The sequence below is a fragment of the Sorex araneus genome, chromosome X (genome assembly GCF_027595985.1).
Source record: "Sorex araneus isolate mSorAra2 chromosome X, mSorAra2.pri, whole genome shotgun sequence".
NCBI lineage: Eukaryota > Metazoa > Chordata > Mammalia > Eulipotyphla > Soricidae > Sorex > Sorex araneus.
This window is the reverse complement of record NC_073313.1, coordinates 45,665,938-45,687,343: the sequence shown is the minus strand read 5'-3', so window position 1 is coordinate 45,687,343 and position 21,406 is coordinate 45,665,938. Positions and strand designations below refer to the sequence as shown.

The window sequence follows — 21,406 nt, the reverse complement described above, 5'->3', positions numbered from 1 at the left end:
CTTGTCCAGGAAAACACTGCATGCAGAAAAAAGGAAGTGAGGAAATCAAAGATTTTCCTTGTTAGCAGATAGTATGTGGTCTGCTGAAGCCAGAATTAATTACTCAACATTCTATAAATTTTACACATTTTCTACAATTCCTCCCTGGACCTCTGAACCTACAGTTACTAGATATTCTAAAGATTACGTTTTTTAAAATCATGTATTATCTCAAGACTTTCCCAAGTATTCCAAACCCCCTGGCTATCAACTTTCTCAATATTCCCTGATCTCCTTTATTGGGCTGTAGATACATTCCAAGTAGCTCTTAACTCCCAGCTCCAAAACGTCCCAAAGATGCCACAACCACATGACTGCCTGGGGTGTGTAGATGTGTTAAAAAATAAAGTGGTTACCGGTATGGAAATTCTGATATTAGAATGAATGAATGATGCCTTCCTTTGATTTTTCTTTCTTTCTTTTTGCTTTTTTGGGTTACACCGGCGATGCACAGGGGTTACTCCTGGCTCTGCACTCAGGAATTGCCCCTGGTGGTGCTCGGGGAGACCATATGGGATGCTGAGATTTGAACCCGGGTCAGCCACGTGTAAGGCAAACACCCTACCCACTGTGCTATCACTCCAGCCCCTCCTTTGATTTTTCAAGGCTCATTTCCAATTCCAGCCGCTCCAAGTTTGGCTTTAGTAAAAAAATAACACATGCAACAGCTGCTATTTGAGTGGATATTAGTGTTTAGAGTTTAAACATTATCTTATTTAAACAGTAGGAAACAGCACAACTAAGCTAGCCTTCCCAAGAATAAAGGCTAGAATCAGAGGTAAATACCAAAGCATGCAAAAATGTCTAGCTGTGAATTAAGATGAATTCCCCAATCAAAGTCTTAAGAAGGGGCCTAAAGTTTTCATATATGTGCCTTCATATATGGAGTTGCTAGCGCTGTTTGTATGTGTATGTTTGGTGCAGTCACCCTATCCATATTTCAGTAAATGCACCAGAGGGAAAAAGGGGAAGAGGGAAGGAAGTTGAGTCTCCCACCCCTACTCTGGCTGAAGTAGGAGTGGGGATGCAGTCTCAGTGGAGGATATGGAGGAGGGCAAATTTGTGACCCTGCCATGATTCCAGGAGGCCATATGGATTATTAAAAAGAGAGAGAGAAGAAAAAAGGAGAATCCTACTTCTTTGAGGCTGAGAGACTTACAATGGTTGCTTTAAGAAGAAGTGAATAAAAAATGTTTTCCCCAATGCAGTGTCCCTCCCACATTGGTTACTGAGAAAAACATCAGTCTTACCTTGACATACTGAATCAGTCGTTCATTCACATTCACTTTGTAAGTCTCCAAACCCAGCTCCTTAGATAACCGTAAAATCCTGTTCTGAGTAGGTCCCACATAAGCTCCACCAACATCAACATAATCAACATGTTCATTCTGTGGGAAAAGTAGTAAGATGATTTTAGCTAAAATTTGGAAAAAAAATTGTACTCATAAAAGAATAACCCTATTTATTTTTCTAAAACAGAAAATGCATTATGTATTTCTTATTAAGTGCAACTGAAAATAACAATCTTTTCTCATCCTCTCAAGAACTGGGTAATCCCTATATCTAACTTTTCATTAGGCAACATCATTTGTAGTCATCGGTGACTGATTTAGTAAGAACGTGTACAGAACAATGAGTAGTGTAGTACACGCTGCTGCTCTAGACATGCTGCCTTCTCAAGCCATTGAGATTAGTACTTCGGTTCTGGGGGATGGGGAGTTGAAGTTACCAGAAACACTCTGCGAATTATTAGGCCTAAATCTAGTTTCTATCAGATGACCTCTTGAATCCATCACACAGATTGGCTTTTGATTCTATTATAAAACACTTACACTGAGGTCAGAGATATGCATAGGGGTAAAGGTGCTTTTCTTGCATGTGGTCAATCCTAATTTAATCCCTTGCATCCTGGCACCTCAGGGCCCAAGAGGCAATGCATCCTTAGGCCCTTAGCATTAAACTGCAGGCCTAGCTGGCTGAGTATCATCAGGAGTCTACTCCAGACGCCCTGAATACAATTTAGGTTTTATTATATGAAGATATTATTTTTCTTTTTCTTGAACAATCTTATCAAACATTTGACCATTTTTAATCAGTCTCTTCAAATAAAAGTTAATCTTTCTTTTACTGGTTCTCTGTCGAGAACTTAGGCTTCATGCTTCTAGTTTTGCTTTTCAGATTTTATGCTTACTCAAAAAATATCTTATATTTAAAATACCTTACATATACATAAATATATAAGCTATCAGATACTTTCAGGGGACCTCTCTCTGTTACATCAGTGAGCAAAACAAAGATAAATATTTTCATGGAATATACTTTCAGCTTGGAGACAGAGGGGGAAATACAGGTATGTAAGCCTCCTTGTAACAGTCTGTATTAATAGGAAGACTTAAGGATATGAGAAAATTATTCAAAATAGATGTCAGATAAGAGTATTCCTGGCAGAGGAAGAGTCAGTGAATAGCAGAAACCATATCTGATATGGTTAAGAGACAGGAAGCCATTGTGGCTAGAACAGTGTGAGGGGGGAAAAAGAAGTAAAAGGTTGCTAGGTGGGAGAGTGGAGAAGGAAAATCATGTAAAACCTTATAAGGATATTATAAGGACACTGGCTTTATTCTGAGTGAGAAGGTGTACTTCTGGAGGACTGTGAGCAGAGAAATGACAAGATCTGATTTTGACTTGAAAAGTTCATTCTGGCTACTACTCTAAGATTAGATTATAAGGGGCAAGGGTGGAAGGAGGCTACTGCAGTAAGAGTTACTATCATTACATGGAAGTGGTGGGAAGTGAATTCTGGATATCTTATTGAAGATAAAGTCAAAAGTATTTCCTGACAGAGTATGTTCTGAAGGTATTGAGCACGATTCCAAAATTTTTTGTAGTAGCTGATATGGGGGAGGTTGCAGGAGTCTTGTGCCTTGTTGAAAATTAGAAGTTCAATTTGAGGAGCCAGAAATAAGGCAGGAAGTTAAGGTGCTTGTCTTGCACTCCAACCAACTCTAGTTCAGTCCCTGGCACCGCATATGGAACACCGAACACTACCAGGAATGATGCCCGCGATCACTCCTGATCAGAGCCAGGAATAATCCCTGAGCACTTTCCGATACAGCCCCCAAATCCAAAATAAATAAATATAAATAGAAGTTCGATTAAATATTTTTAGTTTGAGATATCTCTTCAAGTTTATCTGAAAAATTCTAACTTCCATGTCAGGGCAAGACAGTACATTTTAATTGTTTTACTTTTTCAGTTGGGAGAGTTAATCAAAGTTTCATTGTTATAATGCTATTAATGAAATTTTCTTCTTTTAAATCTGCCCCTCATGTAATCCATATATTATCTTTTTTGATGTTTGGATCATACCCAATAGTGCTCAATGCTTACTCTTGGCTATGTGGTCAGGAGTCACTTCTGGTGGGGCTCAGGGGACCATATGGGGTGCAATGCAAGTGCTTTACATGCTGTACGATCTCTTCAGTCCTCTTTATCTTATACTAACTACTGGTGCAATTTTCCAAACCTCGAGTTTCTAACATAACATCCCTTATCACACAATTAAAAAAAATTGGAGTACCCCAATAGACTTGTTGGCTCTAAGACAGAAAGGACTCCTTGAAACAAGATATCTTAGAACAGTGACACTATCTTTAAAATCAATTATCCTGAAGGAAGTAGTAAAAAGTGTGAGGAACTTTACAGAATGCTTCTTTATAAAGTCTAAAGGAGGTGCCTCCAGTTGAGCAAAGATGCTAGAAGCTAATACTCCATTCAACTAGTTGCTTTACAGTGACTTGATTTATGATGTCATCTCTTTTCTTTTTTAGGGGTGACTTCTGTCCAAGTGTACAAACAAACACACCGTTTCTGTAGTAGCCATTCAACTTTATGAATTTGATCCTGAAAAATTTAGGGAGAGAATCATACAAAGAAAAAGGGGAAAACCTGTAATAACAGAAAACCTATCTGAACATCTATCTGCTAAATGACAATGCCAAATTGACATTTCATTTCAGGGCTTAAAAATCTAGAGTACAGCAGGTAGGGCATCTGCCTTGCACACAGCTGACCCAGGCTCAATCCCTGGCATCGCATATGGTACCCCCAAACACCGTCAGGAGGAATTCCTGAGTGCTGAGCCAAAAGTAACCCGTAAGCATAGCCAGGCGTGATCCAAAAAGCCAAAAAACAAATCTAGAGTCATTTTTGTGACATCTCCCAAAATTATTCTGATTATGCTATTAGAAGAAATTCTAATAATATTCAATTCAAGTTCATATTAACATCTTCCTGTCCCTACTTTTTAAAATCAGTGTTTCTTTTTCAATTGACAATCTTACAGACATCAGTCTTTATTTCAAAGCATTTCAGTTCCTCTCTCACATAACTATGCTCAATACACAATAGGCCCTGTACAGTGCTGACATATATAAATGATACATCAGGAGAAAGCAACCTGAGGTAATAACATAGATAGGAACAAGCATGTTGGAATTCTCATTTCCCTTATACAATGAAACACATTCTTAACTGAAGATCTGCAACATGACTGATGCTCGTATTTAATAATCAAAAGGTTTTAGAGATAAGAAAAGTAGGAATAAGGGACAACTTCATAACCATCTTCAAAATGAAGGATTATTTTGCAGAAACTGACAGAATAGTATCTAGTAAGATTATTCAAGCAGAATATGTAACCCTGTTTTTTCACACTACAACACACTATCTTCAATTAGAATTTAAAGTCAGAAGGGAGTTTCAAGTACATTTAGATGTTTATCTCACTATCTAGGTGGGAAAACTGAGATGCGGAATATTAACAGGACTTACCTAAGGTAAGACAATCAGACCAGAAGAGGGGCTAGAATCCTAGTCACCTCACTTTCCCATCAATAGCTTCCTAGAGGACTAAATCAAGTATCTGGAAATTCTTGAACACAATTAAGCTGAACTTACCTTAATTTAAAGCAAGAAAGAAAACAGACAGCATAGAGCAGCATCTCTGTGGTAAACCCTAGAGATCTTTCAAAATGCAGATTTGGATTCAGCAGGTCTGGCACAGGGCCTGAGTATTAATAATTTTATCAAAATTTTAAGGAAATCCCAATGCTGCTGGTCTACAAATCACATTCTGTTTAGCAAAACTATAGAAAACTTGGAGCTGAACAAAGTGAAAATAGGCTGATAAGTCATGCATATCTCAAAAGATAAGAAGTGAATGACCAAAGGTCATGGCCTAGTGACTTAGAAAAGCTGGTACAATATCACTAGGTTCAGATGTTGGTGGTTAGCTATTCCATGCACTCTGAAAATGTTAAATATTTGCTTTCCCAGGCTTCCAAGTGCCACTATGTGTCCTAATTCTGGGTGACAAGACTAAAGCAAGTATCTGATGGAGTCTTCTTGTAAGGGAAAAGTTTTATTACTGATAAAACTTGAATGATTCTAGCCGTCACGTTCTTTGCTGTTTGAATAGGATCTGATGTTTGAAGTTATAGTAGATTTGTGGCTACCATATAAGCAATAAAACAATGTACAAAAAAGCACCAAGCTAAGGGGGCAGACTGGGATGAAGGTCACACTGGTAATAGGATTGGTGCCGAAACATTGTATACTTGAAACAACTGTATTAGGAAAGGCTTTGTAAATCATGGTGCTTTAATATAAAAAAATCACCAAGCAATACAGGAAGAACCTAGACTTGATAGCAAAGCTGAACTCCTACACCAGCCTGAAAAACTACCTTCCTTCTTAGTATTGTATATTTATGTCATGAATATTGTTATTAAATGAAAATAAAATTATTATTTTATATAAGAAGTTTTATTAATTTACATAGACTAAGACCTACTATTTAATACAACACTTCTTATTATTAAATAATTGCATGTCTGTTAAGGTATAAACCATTGTGGTAAGTCTAATACATCTAATTAGATACTTCTGGGCTTTTCAGTCCTTTCAAAAGTTTCGTTGTGTCTTTGCTGCCAATCAATATGCTATTTGTGTGCTCTAGCAAAGGGTCTTGTTAATGACCTCCTAAATGACAAACTCAAAAGTCTCTTTTCAGCCCTCGCCGTATGTCAAAGCCAAAAGCATTTGACTCTGTTGACCCCTTACTCCTTACTGACTTGCATGGCATATTGTCTGGTTCTCCTCCTCTGCTTCAACTTTTTTCTGATTCCTCTTCCTCTACTTTCCCTTTTACATATGCATGTTCCCCAAACTTCTACCTTCGACCCTATTTCCTTTCTACCTGTATAAGTTCATAAGGTCCCACAGATTCAACCAAACGTAGCTTTTTCTTTATGTAGCAGTAAACATGTGCATGGGAAACCATCATATACGGTATTGTAAATTACAGAACCTCAATCAAAAGATAGGAAAATTAAGAAAGAAAAGTAAACAATAGTGTGGATTTTCCCACAATGGTGACATAAACCTAAGTAGGAAAAGGCAGTGCTATAGTGCTCTAGTCCTTCTCATATCTGTCAACCCTACCTGGACAAAGAGTGATTCTAGCTGCAGTATATATATCAGGGAACATGCCCAAGGGACAAATTACACAAAAATATGCTGCATAGGCTATGTCTGCTTCTGTTTACTTTAGTCATTGTATTTCCTGTTAGTTGTGTATGCTTGGATTAAAAAAGGACCCTAAACTGTGTTTGTGTGTTTTGTAGGTATATAGTCCAGCTGAAGTGGAATATCACCTGGGACACTAGAGATTCTATTTAGACCTCTTATATGGAATTTGTGAAACTGTATTAATTTGTTCACATGAAGTTATTTGCCTTCAGTAGATCTGAGTGACTATACTCTTCTGAGACATTTATTTGATAGACTATCTTAAAGACTTTGGAAGACTAATTAAACGAAATTTACCTAAATCTTTAAATTGAAACAAATAATTTAATTTCATGAATTTAAAAGATCTCCTTTAGTCTTGTGACTTTACATGGCTCCACTTACAGTTTGTGTGAGGTATTTGTATTATAACCACTTACCCGTACAGTGAATGTTCTTCCTCCAACTCTGTCCCGGGCTTCTAAAACCACAACTTTAAAACCATATTCTGATAAGAGTTTTGCAGCAGCCAATCCTAAAGAAAAAAAACATGAATACATATAACCATTTAAAAGATCCAGGATTTAAATAGGCCTGCACATAAAATAATGTAGAACATCATATTCAACAGATTGATTTTTGTGATCTCTCCAGTAAATTCTAACCACACTGTGATTAACTGAACGACCACCTTTATCACGATTTTATTTTCTGCTGTAAAACTACTGATTGACAGAAACAATACATCAATTTCTTATACTTTTTCAGAGATCAGATCAGATCAAATGTAAGACACTTTGTTGACTGAACCCATTAATCAATTTCTAGTTTCTTTTATTTCAAAAACCCAAATTATATAAACAAAAAGAATATTTTCCTAGTTACTTGCCTTCATTATACCAAGCTACAGTATAAGTGCTTTTTCAATTTTAAAATGCTCTTTAATCTTCACCTATGATTTATATCTAGGTTATATACTTACTAGATCTTATTTCTCCATTAGATCCTAAATTACTTGAGTAAGTACCTATGTTCAAAACTAGGATATCTATCACTGGCATCCAATAATGTCTATACCTACTTTTTATTCTTCTGTACACTTTTTTCTTTAATAAAAATGTCAATTTCCTTTGTTACTTTTTCCAATGAACTTAACTATTTGATTTAAAAATACTTCAAAATCAGATACAAACGACACATGTTCTATGTAGAGTCAAAGTATAATTTATTCACCATTGATTATATATATATATATCTTTAGCATAATTTAGGTGATAAGGTTACAACAGTGTTTGAGTTCCTGTTACTGATGCACAAAGATACTGCCCATCCCTGTCAAGGAAGTGTCCATGACCTTCTCCCATGACAATCTATCACAGTTTAATGTTTCTTCCCTCCCACCTTTGTCCTTTGCCCTATTTCTTAATTGACAGTATTGCTTTTGATGCATAATATTACCTCCCTTAGCACTACCCATGTGCTTGAGATATTCCACTTAAATGTTTCTGTCTTCAAATTCACTAAGCTCTTATACTACTAACATCCATTAAAAATATTTAGGTATATGAGCAATCTTTGGAGTCTGCTCACAAAGAAAGACTGTGAGTTTAAATAAATTCATGCAATGTGTTGCAATATGTTTCCTTGGACAGAGCTGCAGGATTCTTACACTGATCATTATTTTTTAAAAAGTGAGGAGGTATGTAAGGGCCAAGAATTGCCTCAGTAATACAGCAGTTGCCTTCCACATGTAAGGCCTTGGGTCTGATTCCTAGCACCACAAAAAAGTGGGAGGGGGATGAAGATGTGTTATAAACATGTTTAGGCATAGGTGTTTTTTAAAATTTGTTTTAAATGAATTACCGTGAGGTACAGTTATTACTTACAAACTTTCGTGCTTATGTTTCAGTTGTACTATGATCGAGTACCCATCCCTCCACCAGTGCCAATTCTCCACCACCAATGATCCCAGTATCCCTCCCACCACCCCCACACCATCCTCCCACCCCACCCTGCCTCTGTGGCAGGGCATTCCTTTTTGCTCTCTCTCTCCTTTTGGGTGTTGTGGTTTGCAATATAGAAATTGAGTAATTGAGTGGCCATCATGTTCGGTTTATAGTTTACTTTCAGCTCACATCTCCCACCCTGAGCAGGCCCTCTAAGAACCCTTTACTTGGTGGTCCCTTCTCTATCTGAGCTGCCTTTGGAGTACCAGAAGGAGAGGGAGGCAACCCCAATGAAAGAGGCATAAGGTCTTGTTCTTACCTCTATTTCTTTTGGCTTATGTCCTAGAGTGGAGATTACTGAGTCAAAAGATAGGAACATTCCTTAGGCTCAAAGTACCACTGCATTAGGCTCAAAATACCACTTTACTTAATGAAAATGAGGCCATTAGAATTAGAATTAGAATTGCAGAGGGTAAATGACCACCCTGAATAGATATCCTGGACCAGGGTCTCTCAACTTTTTCTACTTGCAGACCCATTTCACCTGAAAAATGCAATATGGGAGTGCTGCTGGAAACACCTCAATCTAATTACGTGGTTGATTTTGAATTGATTTTTGGTCCCTACGCATTCAGAAACCTTTAAGAAAATTGTCAAAACTTCCAAACTCTCCCCCAAATTTAAGAAGTTAGGTTTTAGAAATTCAGGTGTCCTTATGTCCAAAAGTCTGTAATTCCCCAACTAGTGTGTTTGAAAAAAGAGGTCTAAGTAGGTTTTGGCAAAATCTACCACTACTCTGCACATGTACCAAGAGGTCTTCCTCTCCTGGATCATGAAAAACAGAGGTAATTAGAAGAAAGAAGGCCCAGAATTCCCTCCCAAATGTCTTGTGGTTTTTATGAGAACAGAGATCCAGAGACATTATATTCAGGAAGAATTTGTCAAGGCTTTACTGTGTAAATAAGAATCTGATCACTTTCACAATGCAAAAACTGAAAACAGAAATCTCAGCAAGGCTGTTAATCACTTCACAATTTGAATAGGGATTATTATATTAAAAAAGGAAATCCCATTTTCTCATTTCTCTTTTCAATTATTTGGGCTTTGTAGACATTTTTAAAACAAGTTAATGGATTTGAGAGATTAGGGGAAGGAAAAACTCTCGTCTCAAAACAAAACACCTCACTGTTAGTTCTAGTTATTAGGTCAGCCCAACCAAGGGAGAATGATGAATGCAGCCAGCTCCAGCTTCTTAAAGACACTGCCCCTAGAAACTACCCAGAGTTTCTGCAGTACTTCCAATGTCCTGAGATGGCAATCTTTCTCATAGAAATAGTAAGGAAATGATTTAACCCACAAAACACAGGTGCAGCGCTTAATATTTGTCATAAAGCTTTCAAGGAAGTGGTTGGCATATGAATCTCAGGTCATCTTGTCACTGGGAACCTAGCTTATCTCTACTTTCTCTTCCTTACCATGAGCCCTTCCTTTTACATTTCTTCTTCAAGCACCATTGCATTGCTCTATTTTATGGAAAAAAACATCCAATTTACTCATGCAACTTATCCAGTTCAATTTCTTATTTTCCTTTTGCAACAAATGATCTGGTGTCGCCCCCCCTCTCTCAGTAGAACAGATCTTGAAATGTAGCATGAAAAATATCCAGTGACCCCACTGCCAGTACAAATAATCAAGTTACTTGTCACATGCTGTCCCTCTTACGCTACTGAATATTTAAAAAAATTATTTCACATAAGTAATTTTGTTTTAGAAAATGACAAATCCTTTATCCTTTGGAGAAGCTAAAAAGACAGCACTCTCTCTGTCTCTCAAATGATAAATAGCTGAATACTAACAATTAACTTCAATTTGTCCTGAATTGGAGAGACTGGCTGTCTAGACAGTCCTAATTTATTTGATTATTGTTCAGCATTCATTTTCACTTTAGATAAGTGGATTTCATCTAAGTTAAGGAATGCAATTATCCCTTAATTCATTATTCACCCCGTTCTTTTATTGAAACTTAAAATACAACAAAGGCACTTCACACTGCTGTCCACAATACTAGAATGTGCTGTGGTTTAAAGAGGAAGTTTCCAAAATATTTTTACGAAACACTAGTTCTTAAAACGCTCCAGGGAAAATTATCAATATTCATAGAACTTGGGAGATCTCATACTATTTTCCTTCTAGAAAATGCATGGCATGCAACAGTGAATTAAAGATCTGAATAAGCCCCATAGTGAAGAAATCTATTTAATTCAATATTTTTCTACTCTTTGCCTGAAAAGAGACAAAAAATTACACTCAACCTTTTGGGAAAGCTGATTTTATCTTTTAAATTACTCAAATAATGCTTTTATTTCTATTTGGGGGGAGGGGTCATACACAAAAGTGCTCAGGGCTTACTCCTGGCTCTTTGCTCAGGGGCTACTCCTGGAGGGCCTCAGAGGACATATTCAGTGTCAGGGACAAACCAGGGTCAGGTCTCTGCATGGCAAGCACCCTATTCTCTCTGGCTCATAGAATACTGAAATAATGGAGTTGAAAAGATACATTACCAGGCGAGTGCACATTTTGCATGTGAGAGGCCAAGGTTTGGTCCTCAGTATGGTCCCCAAGCATGCCAGGAGCATCCCCTGAGTACTGATCTGGGAGTGGCCTCCACGTACCACGAGGTGTGGGCCAAAACATACAAAAGATATGTTGTCCAAATATTTATAGTCATAAACTCCTAGGAGAACAATGCCAAAAGCACAAATAAGAGCATGGAAGCAAAGCTTTAAAATAACTTATGCTTTGCTGGCTCTCCTGGTCCTTTATCCCAAATTATATTGTTTCAATTTTTGTGTTCACTAATACTTAGAAATATGAATAGTGTAGCATCAAATAATAAAATTTTAAATTAATTTTCTATTGTTCAGTGGTTCTGATCAATGGAATTCTTGCATAAACTACATGTTAAGATTCTTGAACTGAATATTCAGAGAACAACAAAAAAGTATAATCAATTAGGAGTTGGCTATGGGTCAGTGCAAAGCCTTGCAGAGAGCACATGCCTATTAGGTGAGAGGCCCAGAGCTCAATTTACAGCACAGCCTCACACTGCATGCATCCCTGGATACACACCTGGAAGCCTCACTAGAGCTGGCCTTGGTAACCCCAGTAATAATATTAACAAAATAAATACCCCATTATTCAGGAGTTGGAGAGATAGTATAGTGGGAAGGCACATAGCCTTGCACATGGCAGGCCTGGGTTGGATCCGTGGCATCCCATCTGGTCCCTCCAGCCCGCCAATAGCGATGCCTGAGTGTACAGCCAGCAGTAAGCCCTGAGCGACACTGGATGTGACCCAAGACCAAACAAAAGGGCATAATCAAACACATCAATACAGCAGAATTCATACTGAAGTTTTAGATGCAATGTACCTGAAGAAGAAAACAGCAAAAATTGCCTCGAGGCACACAGTGAGTACTCAATCAGCAAATTTTTTTGTTGAAATCAAGAATATATACATGCAAAAGGTGTCTTTAACCTAAGTCATAGTTGCACTGAATCTGGAAAGTCACCTTAAAGGTCATCGATCTTGGCATTTTCAGAAAGGAAAAAAAAATTCTTCATATCTAAGATATTTGGCCCACTAGAATACCCCATACTTTAAATATTTTTTGTTGTTTGTTTTGGGTCACATCCAGTGGTGCTCAGGACTTATTACTGGCTCTGCTCTCAGGGATCACTCCTGATCGAGATGATATGTAGTGCTGAGAATCGAACTGAACTGGCCCCCTTTAAATATTTTTAAATTTAAATGCTTACAAAGCAGTAACACTCCATGTTGACTACTTCATGTAGAATATTCTAATACCAAGCCACTATGAAACTGCAGTCACTAAATTTTAGACTATCAAATTTTAAAATAAAACAATAATGTACTTTAATGCAGATTAGATTTATGAAAGAGCTAATAAAGTGACCCCGTGATAAGACATATATGAGTGCTGTCCTAAGTGTTTAAAGTCACGTTATGCACTAAGAATGGCTGGTAATAAAATACAGTGGGTAGGGTCCTTGCCTTGCATGCAGCAGACCTTGGTTTGAGCCCCAGCTTCCCATACGGCCCTGAGCTCCACAAGGAGAGATACCTGAGCTCAAAGTCAGGAGTAAGGGATGGTTGTGGCCCCCCAAAAAAAGAATGTCTCGTCATTCAGCCGATGCCTTCAGAGTTTCTGTTTTACGCCCTTTGAGTTCTTTCTGGCTGCAATTCTGACACTTGAATGTGGTTAATAAGTAATTATCTAAACTCTTAAAGCTTAAAATTTGGATAGTATGTTCTTACTGGCACTCTTATCTAATGAATCAATTAAATATTGCTAGGAAGTGGGGCTTTATTTATTTTGTCTACCAACTACCACGAAAGGGCCTTTAGACTAAGGATCAGAGGAATTGTGAGAAGAATTAAATTAGCACATGTAAGGAAAACCTAGACCTGTGGTGTGATAACAAATATTCTGAAGAGGTGAGAAATTGTACCTCTAAAATATACAGTCTGTGAGCCAGAGAGATTGTGTAGTAGGTAGGGCACTTGCCTTGCACATTGCCAACCTGGGTTTGATCCCTGGCACTCTAGACAGTCCCCTGAGCTCACCAGAAATGATCCCTGAGCACAAAGTCAGAAGTAAGCCCTGAGCACAGCCAGGTGTGGCCCCAAACACAAAAATAAATAAATAAGAATAAAAACGAAAAATATAGCCTGGTATAGCAATATCATTTCAATTAAAAATATTGATTCAACAAAATTAAAACATAATAATAAAAAAATAAAAATAAATATTGAGAAGACACATATAAAATGTTACTTCTCTTTTAAGGAACAATTTATATTTTTAGTCTAGTGAACTATATAACATAGGACATGTTTGAAATATATTTGAGAAGCTGAAATTTAAACAAGGAAAAATAAGACAGTACAGATACTAAAGCACTGGTCTCGCATATTGCTGACCCAGGTTTGTTCCCCAGCACTGCATATGGTCCTCCAAGCACTGGCCGGAGTGATGCCTAAGCACATAGCCAGTCGTTAGCTCTAAGCATACCAAAACCAAAATAAAGGAGAGATTGAGTTGGATCATGTTAGTGAAGGATTTATGTCAAAATAAGTAATGAAACAAATCACCTCCAGAATACAACATCCAAACAGAAATAGTGTTGAGGAGGGAGTCCAAAAGAGAAAATCAAAGAGAAATATCTTTATCAAGCCAGTTAACTGCAAAAAGAAAGATACTGGAATATCATATTTAACTTGGCTCAGCCTCCAATCTTACAAATTACAAAACCATGGTTCAAAGATTTTAAATTACTCTAATTCATAATACCAGACCACAACACAATAGGGAATAGATTGTCCAAAGGAAAATACAAATTGTTAATAAAACTATAAAATGTTTTTCACAATAAAAGCCCTAACTTGTCTCAATATCTTAAAATTGCAAGTTAGGAGCCTGAGAGATAGTACAGGGATTAAGGGCCATGACTTGCATTGGTCTGATTTAATCTTGGCCATTCCAGGGGCCTCAGAGCATGGCCAGGTGCAACCTGGGAGCACCCTAAGCAGAGCTAAGCAGGCCTGGGTAATGCCCAGCACTGCAGGAGCGAGCAGCACTGCACCCGCATGCCTTTGTATTGAACTGCTGGACAAAATTCTCCAGGAGGCTCTTGACCTACAAGGAGCACCCCCACCAAATAAACAAACCCAGAAAAATGTAAATCCAATTACTTTGTTTTCCATTTCTAATCAAACTAAAACAGTCACTATGGTAATCATCTCATACAAGCAAGCATATTCTTCAAACAAGTGTCCACTGTGTATCTATACTTTCTATGTAATTGGATTAGACATTCTTGTAAACCACTGTATTTAAAAACCTATAACACAACCTCAGTCTTTCTAGGTATACCTGAATTCAAATGCTGGCATAAACCAACATATGCCAATAATAATAAACATATTTCTATTCTTCAACAGAGGCCACTGTGATCCAATTTTACTACATTTAAGCAATACTAACATAGTATACTACACATAGATCTATAACCTATTTATCACATTACCTGAGGATTGCAGATTTGAACTGATAAATACTGATTAAATACAACTATACACTAAATGTCAGACAAAGCAGAAAGCTCATTCAACCATGATGGCAACAAAAATTCAAAACCTAAATAAATTTAACATTTATATTCTTTGTTTAACTTAAGAAAGCTTATAAATACTTAAAAAATATAAATACTTTTATATTACAAATAAAAGTATCAGTTTGGAAAAAAATAAGGGAAAAGAAGCACCCTAAAATGCAGAAAATAATGCTTAGATATGTAAACGTGAGTATCTAAGCAAAAAAGACATCAAAATAAACATTGTTCAAAATGTAAGATTTTCATAATCATTACAAAACCACATAGTATGTGCTCGCTCCCAAGTTCTGGGTTAAAACAATCTTAGTAGAAAAGATTTTTTTCAGGGTGATGTATTTCAGCAAAAAGGGGAAGTTGTGGTATGTTGTGGACTGAGCTATCGGAATTCTGAACACTAGTTAATCTTGCAAAACAATTTTTGTTTCAGTTATTGAGAAAGATTCAATCCCTGCTGATTTTATATAGCATATTAATATGCTTAATTCTTTTAGTGGAGATCAGTTCAAAGACAAAGTTATAGGGAAGTTCTATGACTTAGACACTACTTGGAAATATCTCTTTCTATGTGACTTTTGGAAATCAATTTTAAAATATGGAAAAACTCTAATCACAGATGACCAAAACCATGGGAAGATATGGCATACTTGAGTGATCTTAATAGTTACCAGGATCATAGCGGGCAACTATTTTTCTCTCCTCGAATGCTTGCATGGGCTTAAGCCAAACACCAGTCATGCATCATTTATAGACTCATGACACCTTTTCTGTATGTCTACAGTCTCTCATTTTTGCTACTTTGGGTATTTTGTGTGTTTCTCGAAAAAAATTATGATTGTTTCTGTAACATTGTTGTAATAAGGTTAAAGTTTATGGCTTTGATGTACAAAGTTAGTGCACTCCATCACCACCAAAGTGGTGTCCTTAAGTCATCGCTATTTTAATCTTTACCCCCCACTATCTATCCGTTTTGCAATCCAAGATCAAGGGGTTATCACTGTTGGATACTGTCCATTCCCTTTAGCAATACCCAGCAGTGTTCAGGGCAGCATATGTGGTGCAGGGGATCAAACTTGGGTCACCAGTGCAAGGCAAGCAATCTACACACTGTACTATCTCTCCAGTCCCTATTTTGGTTTTTTTTCTATCATCTTATTTTATATATAAAGGTGCTCATTTCACCATGTAAGCTTTTCTCTCATATTAATGTCAATTATTTTCCCACTTGATTAATTCTTACAATTAAAGGGGGACCTTACTTGCAGGGACACTATTTACTAATTTGTTGTTAGTAGGAACCACATCCTTCAATCCTTGGCCCAGTTGTGCAGGCCTGATGGTTGTCTGGGAGCCCAGCCTTGACGGGCAGCACCAGGGATATTCCCAGCAGTGCTCAGGGGACCTACTGTGCTGGGGAATCAAACTCAGGACCTCTCATGTGCTACGCATATGCTCTACCACTTGAGCTATCTTCCCTGCTCTGATCTCATTTTTATGTACTTCCTTCCTCATGATCTAGCCAGTGATAGTTAAATAATCACTGGGGATAGTTAAAATCGTAAGTATTTGGACTAGACTCTTTTTAAAATATATACTTTTATTTTTAAGAAATTTTTGTATTAAAGTAACACAGCACTACAACATTAAAAAGTTGCAGGTGTGCTTCATAATTCAACTAGAAAGTCCAGTTCTATCCTTCACCATTGAAGACCCCTTTTACCTGATTTGCCCACCTCATTCCCCCATCCTTCTAGCAACCACTAATTTGAGCTGATAATCTAAAAGTTTGTTATGGTTTTACTCTGTTTGGCTTCTATATTTCTAAAATATACTAATATATATATTGAAATATATATTACAATTTCCATTTACAACAATACAAATACAAAAAGAGGGTATCAAGCTTAGTGAAACAAGTTAGAGATAGCCTGTCTTTTCACTCTAAGAGACTGAAATTTAATTACGCCCTGGAGATGGGCATTTCTCTTCTTTCTTTCTCTCCCTCCCCCTCCCCCTCCCCCTCCCCCTCCCCCTCCCCCTCCCCCGCCCTCTCTCTCTCTCTCTCTCTCTCTCTCTCTCTCTCTCTCTCTCTCTCTCTCTCTCTCTCTCTCTCTCTTTTGGTTTCCAATTCAGAAATTCTCTGTTAAGGGCAGATTTTTAAGTCTACTGCTACTTAGCTTCTGTCACTGTCCCATCTACATTAGCTCATAAATGAGAGGACTTGCATGTAGAGTCAGCAACTAAACTGCTATATTTAAAATGGCATCACAAAATAGAGACAAAAATAAATATGAACTTCCAGATAAATACTTCCCAAGAGATGAAAAACTAAGGGGAACCAAGAATGAAATAAAAATGAATAGGATATAAATGGCCAGAAATAAAGCACTTGTATGTAAAAAAAAACAAGAACAAGGAAGGAATGAAGGAACAAAATAAACATGGTATTCCACTGAGGATAAAAAACCAGTATGAATAAAACTCAAATCCATGACAGAGATAGCAGGAAATGCTACTTGTCCCATGGTGAAGTCAGGTAACTTGAAAGGCTGGTGAAAAACCATTAAATATCCAAGGAAAAGCAAAGGATTGAAAGAAATGTTTAAAAGATCAAGTCTCAGAGAACACTACAGGGTGAACACAAACAAGGAGCCCAAAGCAAAGGGGACCACTGGGAAGATGAGTCATAAACAGTTGAGTTGAAAGAACCAAAGGTCTATCCCAGGTCAAGGAGAATGGAAAAGAGGAGTAGCAACAAAGATAAGAAATGTCTGTTGACAAGATATAGCAGGGCTTCTTAACCTTTTTCCACTAGCAACTCCTTTTCACCAAAAAAATGCAAGAGAGGCAAGAGCACTACACCTCATATTTATCACGTAGTTAATTTTGAATTAACTTTTGTTAGTTATGTATTCAGAAACCTTTTACTGTTGTCAAACTTTCAGGACCCCCACATTCAGCTATGTAAGCCCATAGGGTGTCAGAAGTCACAGTTTAAGAAGCTAAGGTAAAGCTTTTAAAAGAAGGGATAATGGTGACAGAGTCAAAGGAGTGAGGAAAAATTGCGAGGTTTGGAGAATATAGTTATTGGGACATGTGGACTATGAAGCAGGAACAAGACATTCAAGTGTGAAAAAAAATTACCCTGGAGTAGACAAGCAATGGGACAATAGGTAGTTCAGACAAAGAAAATAATCCAAATTAGAGACTTAAGAACTTTATACAAGTAAGGGAAAGAAGTCGTAAAATGAGAGGATAGATCCAGGGCCCCTAACTGATGAACAGCAGATTCTCAGGGGCATTTTGCAGCTGGAAGTTTGCAAAAGTACAGGCACAATTAAAGGAACGGAAAAGGAGAGGTCAAGGTAGGATTAAAATCCAGGATCCAGCAGTGGCACAAAAAACATGAGAGGAGTTTCATAAAGGAATGGCTGAACAGTAATGGATGAATAAAGGTGAAAGCACTTTAAAGAAGGTATTCTACTGAAATAAGCAGGGTTTATCCCCCTCTCAACTACTCACTATGCAAAATAATTTAAGTGGCAAGTGGACAGAAAAAAGGGATTTTTGTGACTTAAAGATGGTTTATAAGGCGCCAGAACAAGAGGGGAGGCTACCTAGCTGTTTATACATTTTACTTTGACAAAAAAGAGATATTAAAATGCTGCAATTATTTATGCAGTTGAAGATAATTATTAAAATGAAAGCTAATTTCCTTGACATAGATTGATTTTGACAGTGCCATTTATAATTTGTAATTTTAATTAGAAAGAAAATCAGAAGGGTACTGCAGTTTAAAGGCCCTAATGTATAAGCACCAACATGGTAAAAATACCTCTGCTCATAACCAAGAACTGGGAATAAAGTGTGGAAAAGGAAAAGAGTACAGAGAGAGAGAGAAAGAGAGAGAGAGAGAGAGAGAGAGAAGGGGGGGGAGAGGGAGGGAGGGAGGGAGCAAAAGACCAAAATGTTCTTTTAGGTATAGTGGAGCACCAAACAATACAATCCCAGAAAAAAAAAACCTTAATTGTTAAATGTATGTGTTATAGAGATGAGACAGAACTCCAAAATCAATTTACACAACTAAGTATCATTATATTCATTTTTGCACTTAACGAAAATATCAATTGCTTCTAGGAGGCTTGACTAGGACCAGATTCTCAGACCCACTATCCCACTTCATTGCAAGCACTCAGTAAGTGTTCAAAGGACGAATAAAGGCAAAAAAGGGAAATATTTCTTTTTCTTACTCTTCACCCGTATCTGCTTTCTTCCAATGCTCCAGGATACAAAAATGTTTTTGCTGAAACTGGCTATAGTTGTCAAAGCAACAACTCAAACCAGTGTCCTCTCTGGTGATTAAGACTAACTTCAACAGGTTACATCAAAAGCTAATTACCCAGAAGCAATTAGCATGCTGTCAGTTTCCTCAAAAAAGGTTATACATAGAAAAGGCTACAGGGAGTAAAAATCCTTATATACTCCCTCCCACTTTCCCCCCCTCTTTCTAAAACAGGTCCCATAAATGTATTTCAGAAATACATTTCTGGGAGTGGACAGATAAGTGTAGGTTTCTAGATCTGGCTAAAACAAGTATTTTTTTAAAAAACAAGTATTTTTTTTTTACCCAGTCAAGAATGACACACTTAATGTGTGTCCTTCTGAGTTTCTGTATGTACAGCAAAAGGCATAACACACGCAACTGAGGATATAAAGCATATCGTATTAAAACAGAATTTAGAAATTTCAAACATTTTCCCAAGTTATGACACCATACGCTGACAATGCAATGTGTTCACTACAATAAGGTTTCCTAAAAAGTCTCACGCACCACACAACTGGTCAGCTACAACAAACCCAAGCCAGGACCACGAAAACGTTGACTGCCAGGCGGTTTCCTAAAGACAAGATTCAGGCAGTGGAATTATTTTTACCATAGGACCAAGGGAATTCCCTGCCCGATCCCTCAGCCGACAACACAAAGGAATTCCCTTTGGTCAGTAAATGCCTTAAGCCTTCCTGCATGCAAGTTCTAAAAACGACAGGACTAAATTACAACTAGGTGTTCAGCCTCTCAATCTTTTCCTAAAAGATCCATTCCACCTTCACTCAGCGAATTTTCAAGGATACGGTGACTAGAAGAGAGCAAGACTGAAAGACGACAGGACAGATTTGGTTTCGAGCAAAGGCACAGAAAATCAACAAGGTAAAGCAGCCACCATCTCAGAAATCACGAGGGTCTTAAACAGGAACAACAAAAAAAATCACTGTCACTTCTCGGTTAGGCAATATGACCTCGAACGATCGATCCCTCCAACCTTAGCCCCAGCCTCGTTTTCTGGTTTTGTTTTTAAATATTGTTTGAACGGGAGCGAATGGAGTAGTCACACCACAGGAGTAAGGGGCTGAATACCAAGCTCCACGGAAAGGGCAAACGCATCACGGCCCACGATGAGCTAATCCCATGTCAGCGTTTCACGGGAGTAGTAATAGTAAAATGATTGTCCCCACCGCCTTCCCAGTTCACCCCAGCAACGCTGGCCCAGGCCCCACTCGCGCCAGGATCCGGGCCTGGACACTGACCACAGTCCTGCACCCGCAAGCCCCCAAGTGCCCCCCGTCCTCCGTCCCCATCCAACGCCAGGGAGGCTGGACTGCAAATTTCCCGACCCTGGGGTTCCGAGCCCCGCACCCCGGCTCCGCGGCCAGCCAGAAGCTCGTTAAGGTCCATACTCACCTGAGATGCCTCCTCCTAGCACCACGACATCGGACTTGTGGATCTTGCTCTTCTCCGGACTCGCCATGGCCGGCCTCAGAGAGCCCCGCTGCTTGTAAAAGGGAGTGGACAGGTCCAGGGCTGCGGCGGACTCTTGTAGTCTGTGGGTGTGGGGGCGCGACTGCACTGACGATTCATCACTCCCGAACTGGGAGGAGCTCGGCTGGCTGGGCGGCGCGAAGCCGCGGCAGGGCGGCACCGCGGCTCGCGAGTAGTTCAGGGACGAGGACGCGTCTTGGCTCGAGACGAGGGGACTGAGTCCCGTGATCGAGCTGAAGTCGATGGCCGAGCCCAGGGAGTTCATGGGACTGTGAGATTGGAGCATCATCTCCCGGACGGTGCTGGGCAAGGAAGACGCGCTGGAGCCAAACTCCGTGGAGTAGCGGGAGGATTCCGAGAAGGAAGGGTCCAGGATCGAGAGCCGGGACGACACGGGCAACGAAGAGGGCGCGGACCCTTGGATGGACTCCCGGGAGGAGTCTGAGAACGGGACTTTTGCATCTGGGTCCGGGAGGCCGCACACTAACGGGGGCTCGTTGGCTGAGGCGCGACAGGCACGGGAGGGCTCATAGCCTTCTAGCATATCCCACGGGAAGCCTAGGGTGGACGGCAGGCAGAAGCCATGTGCCTGGGGCCTGTAACCGGGGCAAGGGACTCCGGGCTCACACTCTCTCACTAAACTCGGGAGCATGGGGGACTCGCTCTCGATTGACGACACTCGCGGGGAGATATTAGATGACGGAGTCATCACGCTGGAAAGCCCTGGGTAGGTGGAGATAGTGGGCGTGGTGGAGTCGGCGATGGACACCGCCGAGGTGACAACAGGGAAACGAGGACCTGCAACTTCTGCACGTGCGTTGTCAATGTCTGAAGCGGCGGA

At 39.0% G+C, this 21,406-nt stretch overlaps 1 protein-coding gene across 1 annotated transcript in view; it reads right to left on the bottom strand.

Annotated features, from left to right (window-relative positions):
* MAOA (monoamine oxidase A) overlaps positions 1-21,093 on the bottom strand; it is a 45,195-nt gene extending 24,102 nt beyond the window's left edge. Inside the window, exons 1-3 of the mRNA XM_004612942.2 lie at positions 20,488-21,093; positions 7,050-7,144; positions 1,290-1,427 (exon numbers count right to left, since the gene is read on the bottom strand). Coding sequence (XP_004612999.2) covers positions 1,290-1,427; positions 7,050-7,144; positions 20,488-20,854 — 600 coding nt within the window. The 5' untranslated portion in view covers positions 20,855-21,093. The remainder of the gene's footprint in view (positions 1-1,289; positions 1,428-7,049; positions 7,145-20,487) is intronic.
* Between the last annotated feature and the right edge of the window lie 313 nt (positions 21,094-21,406).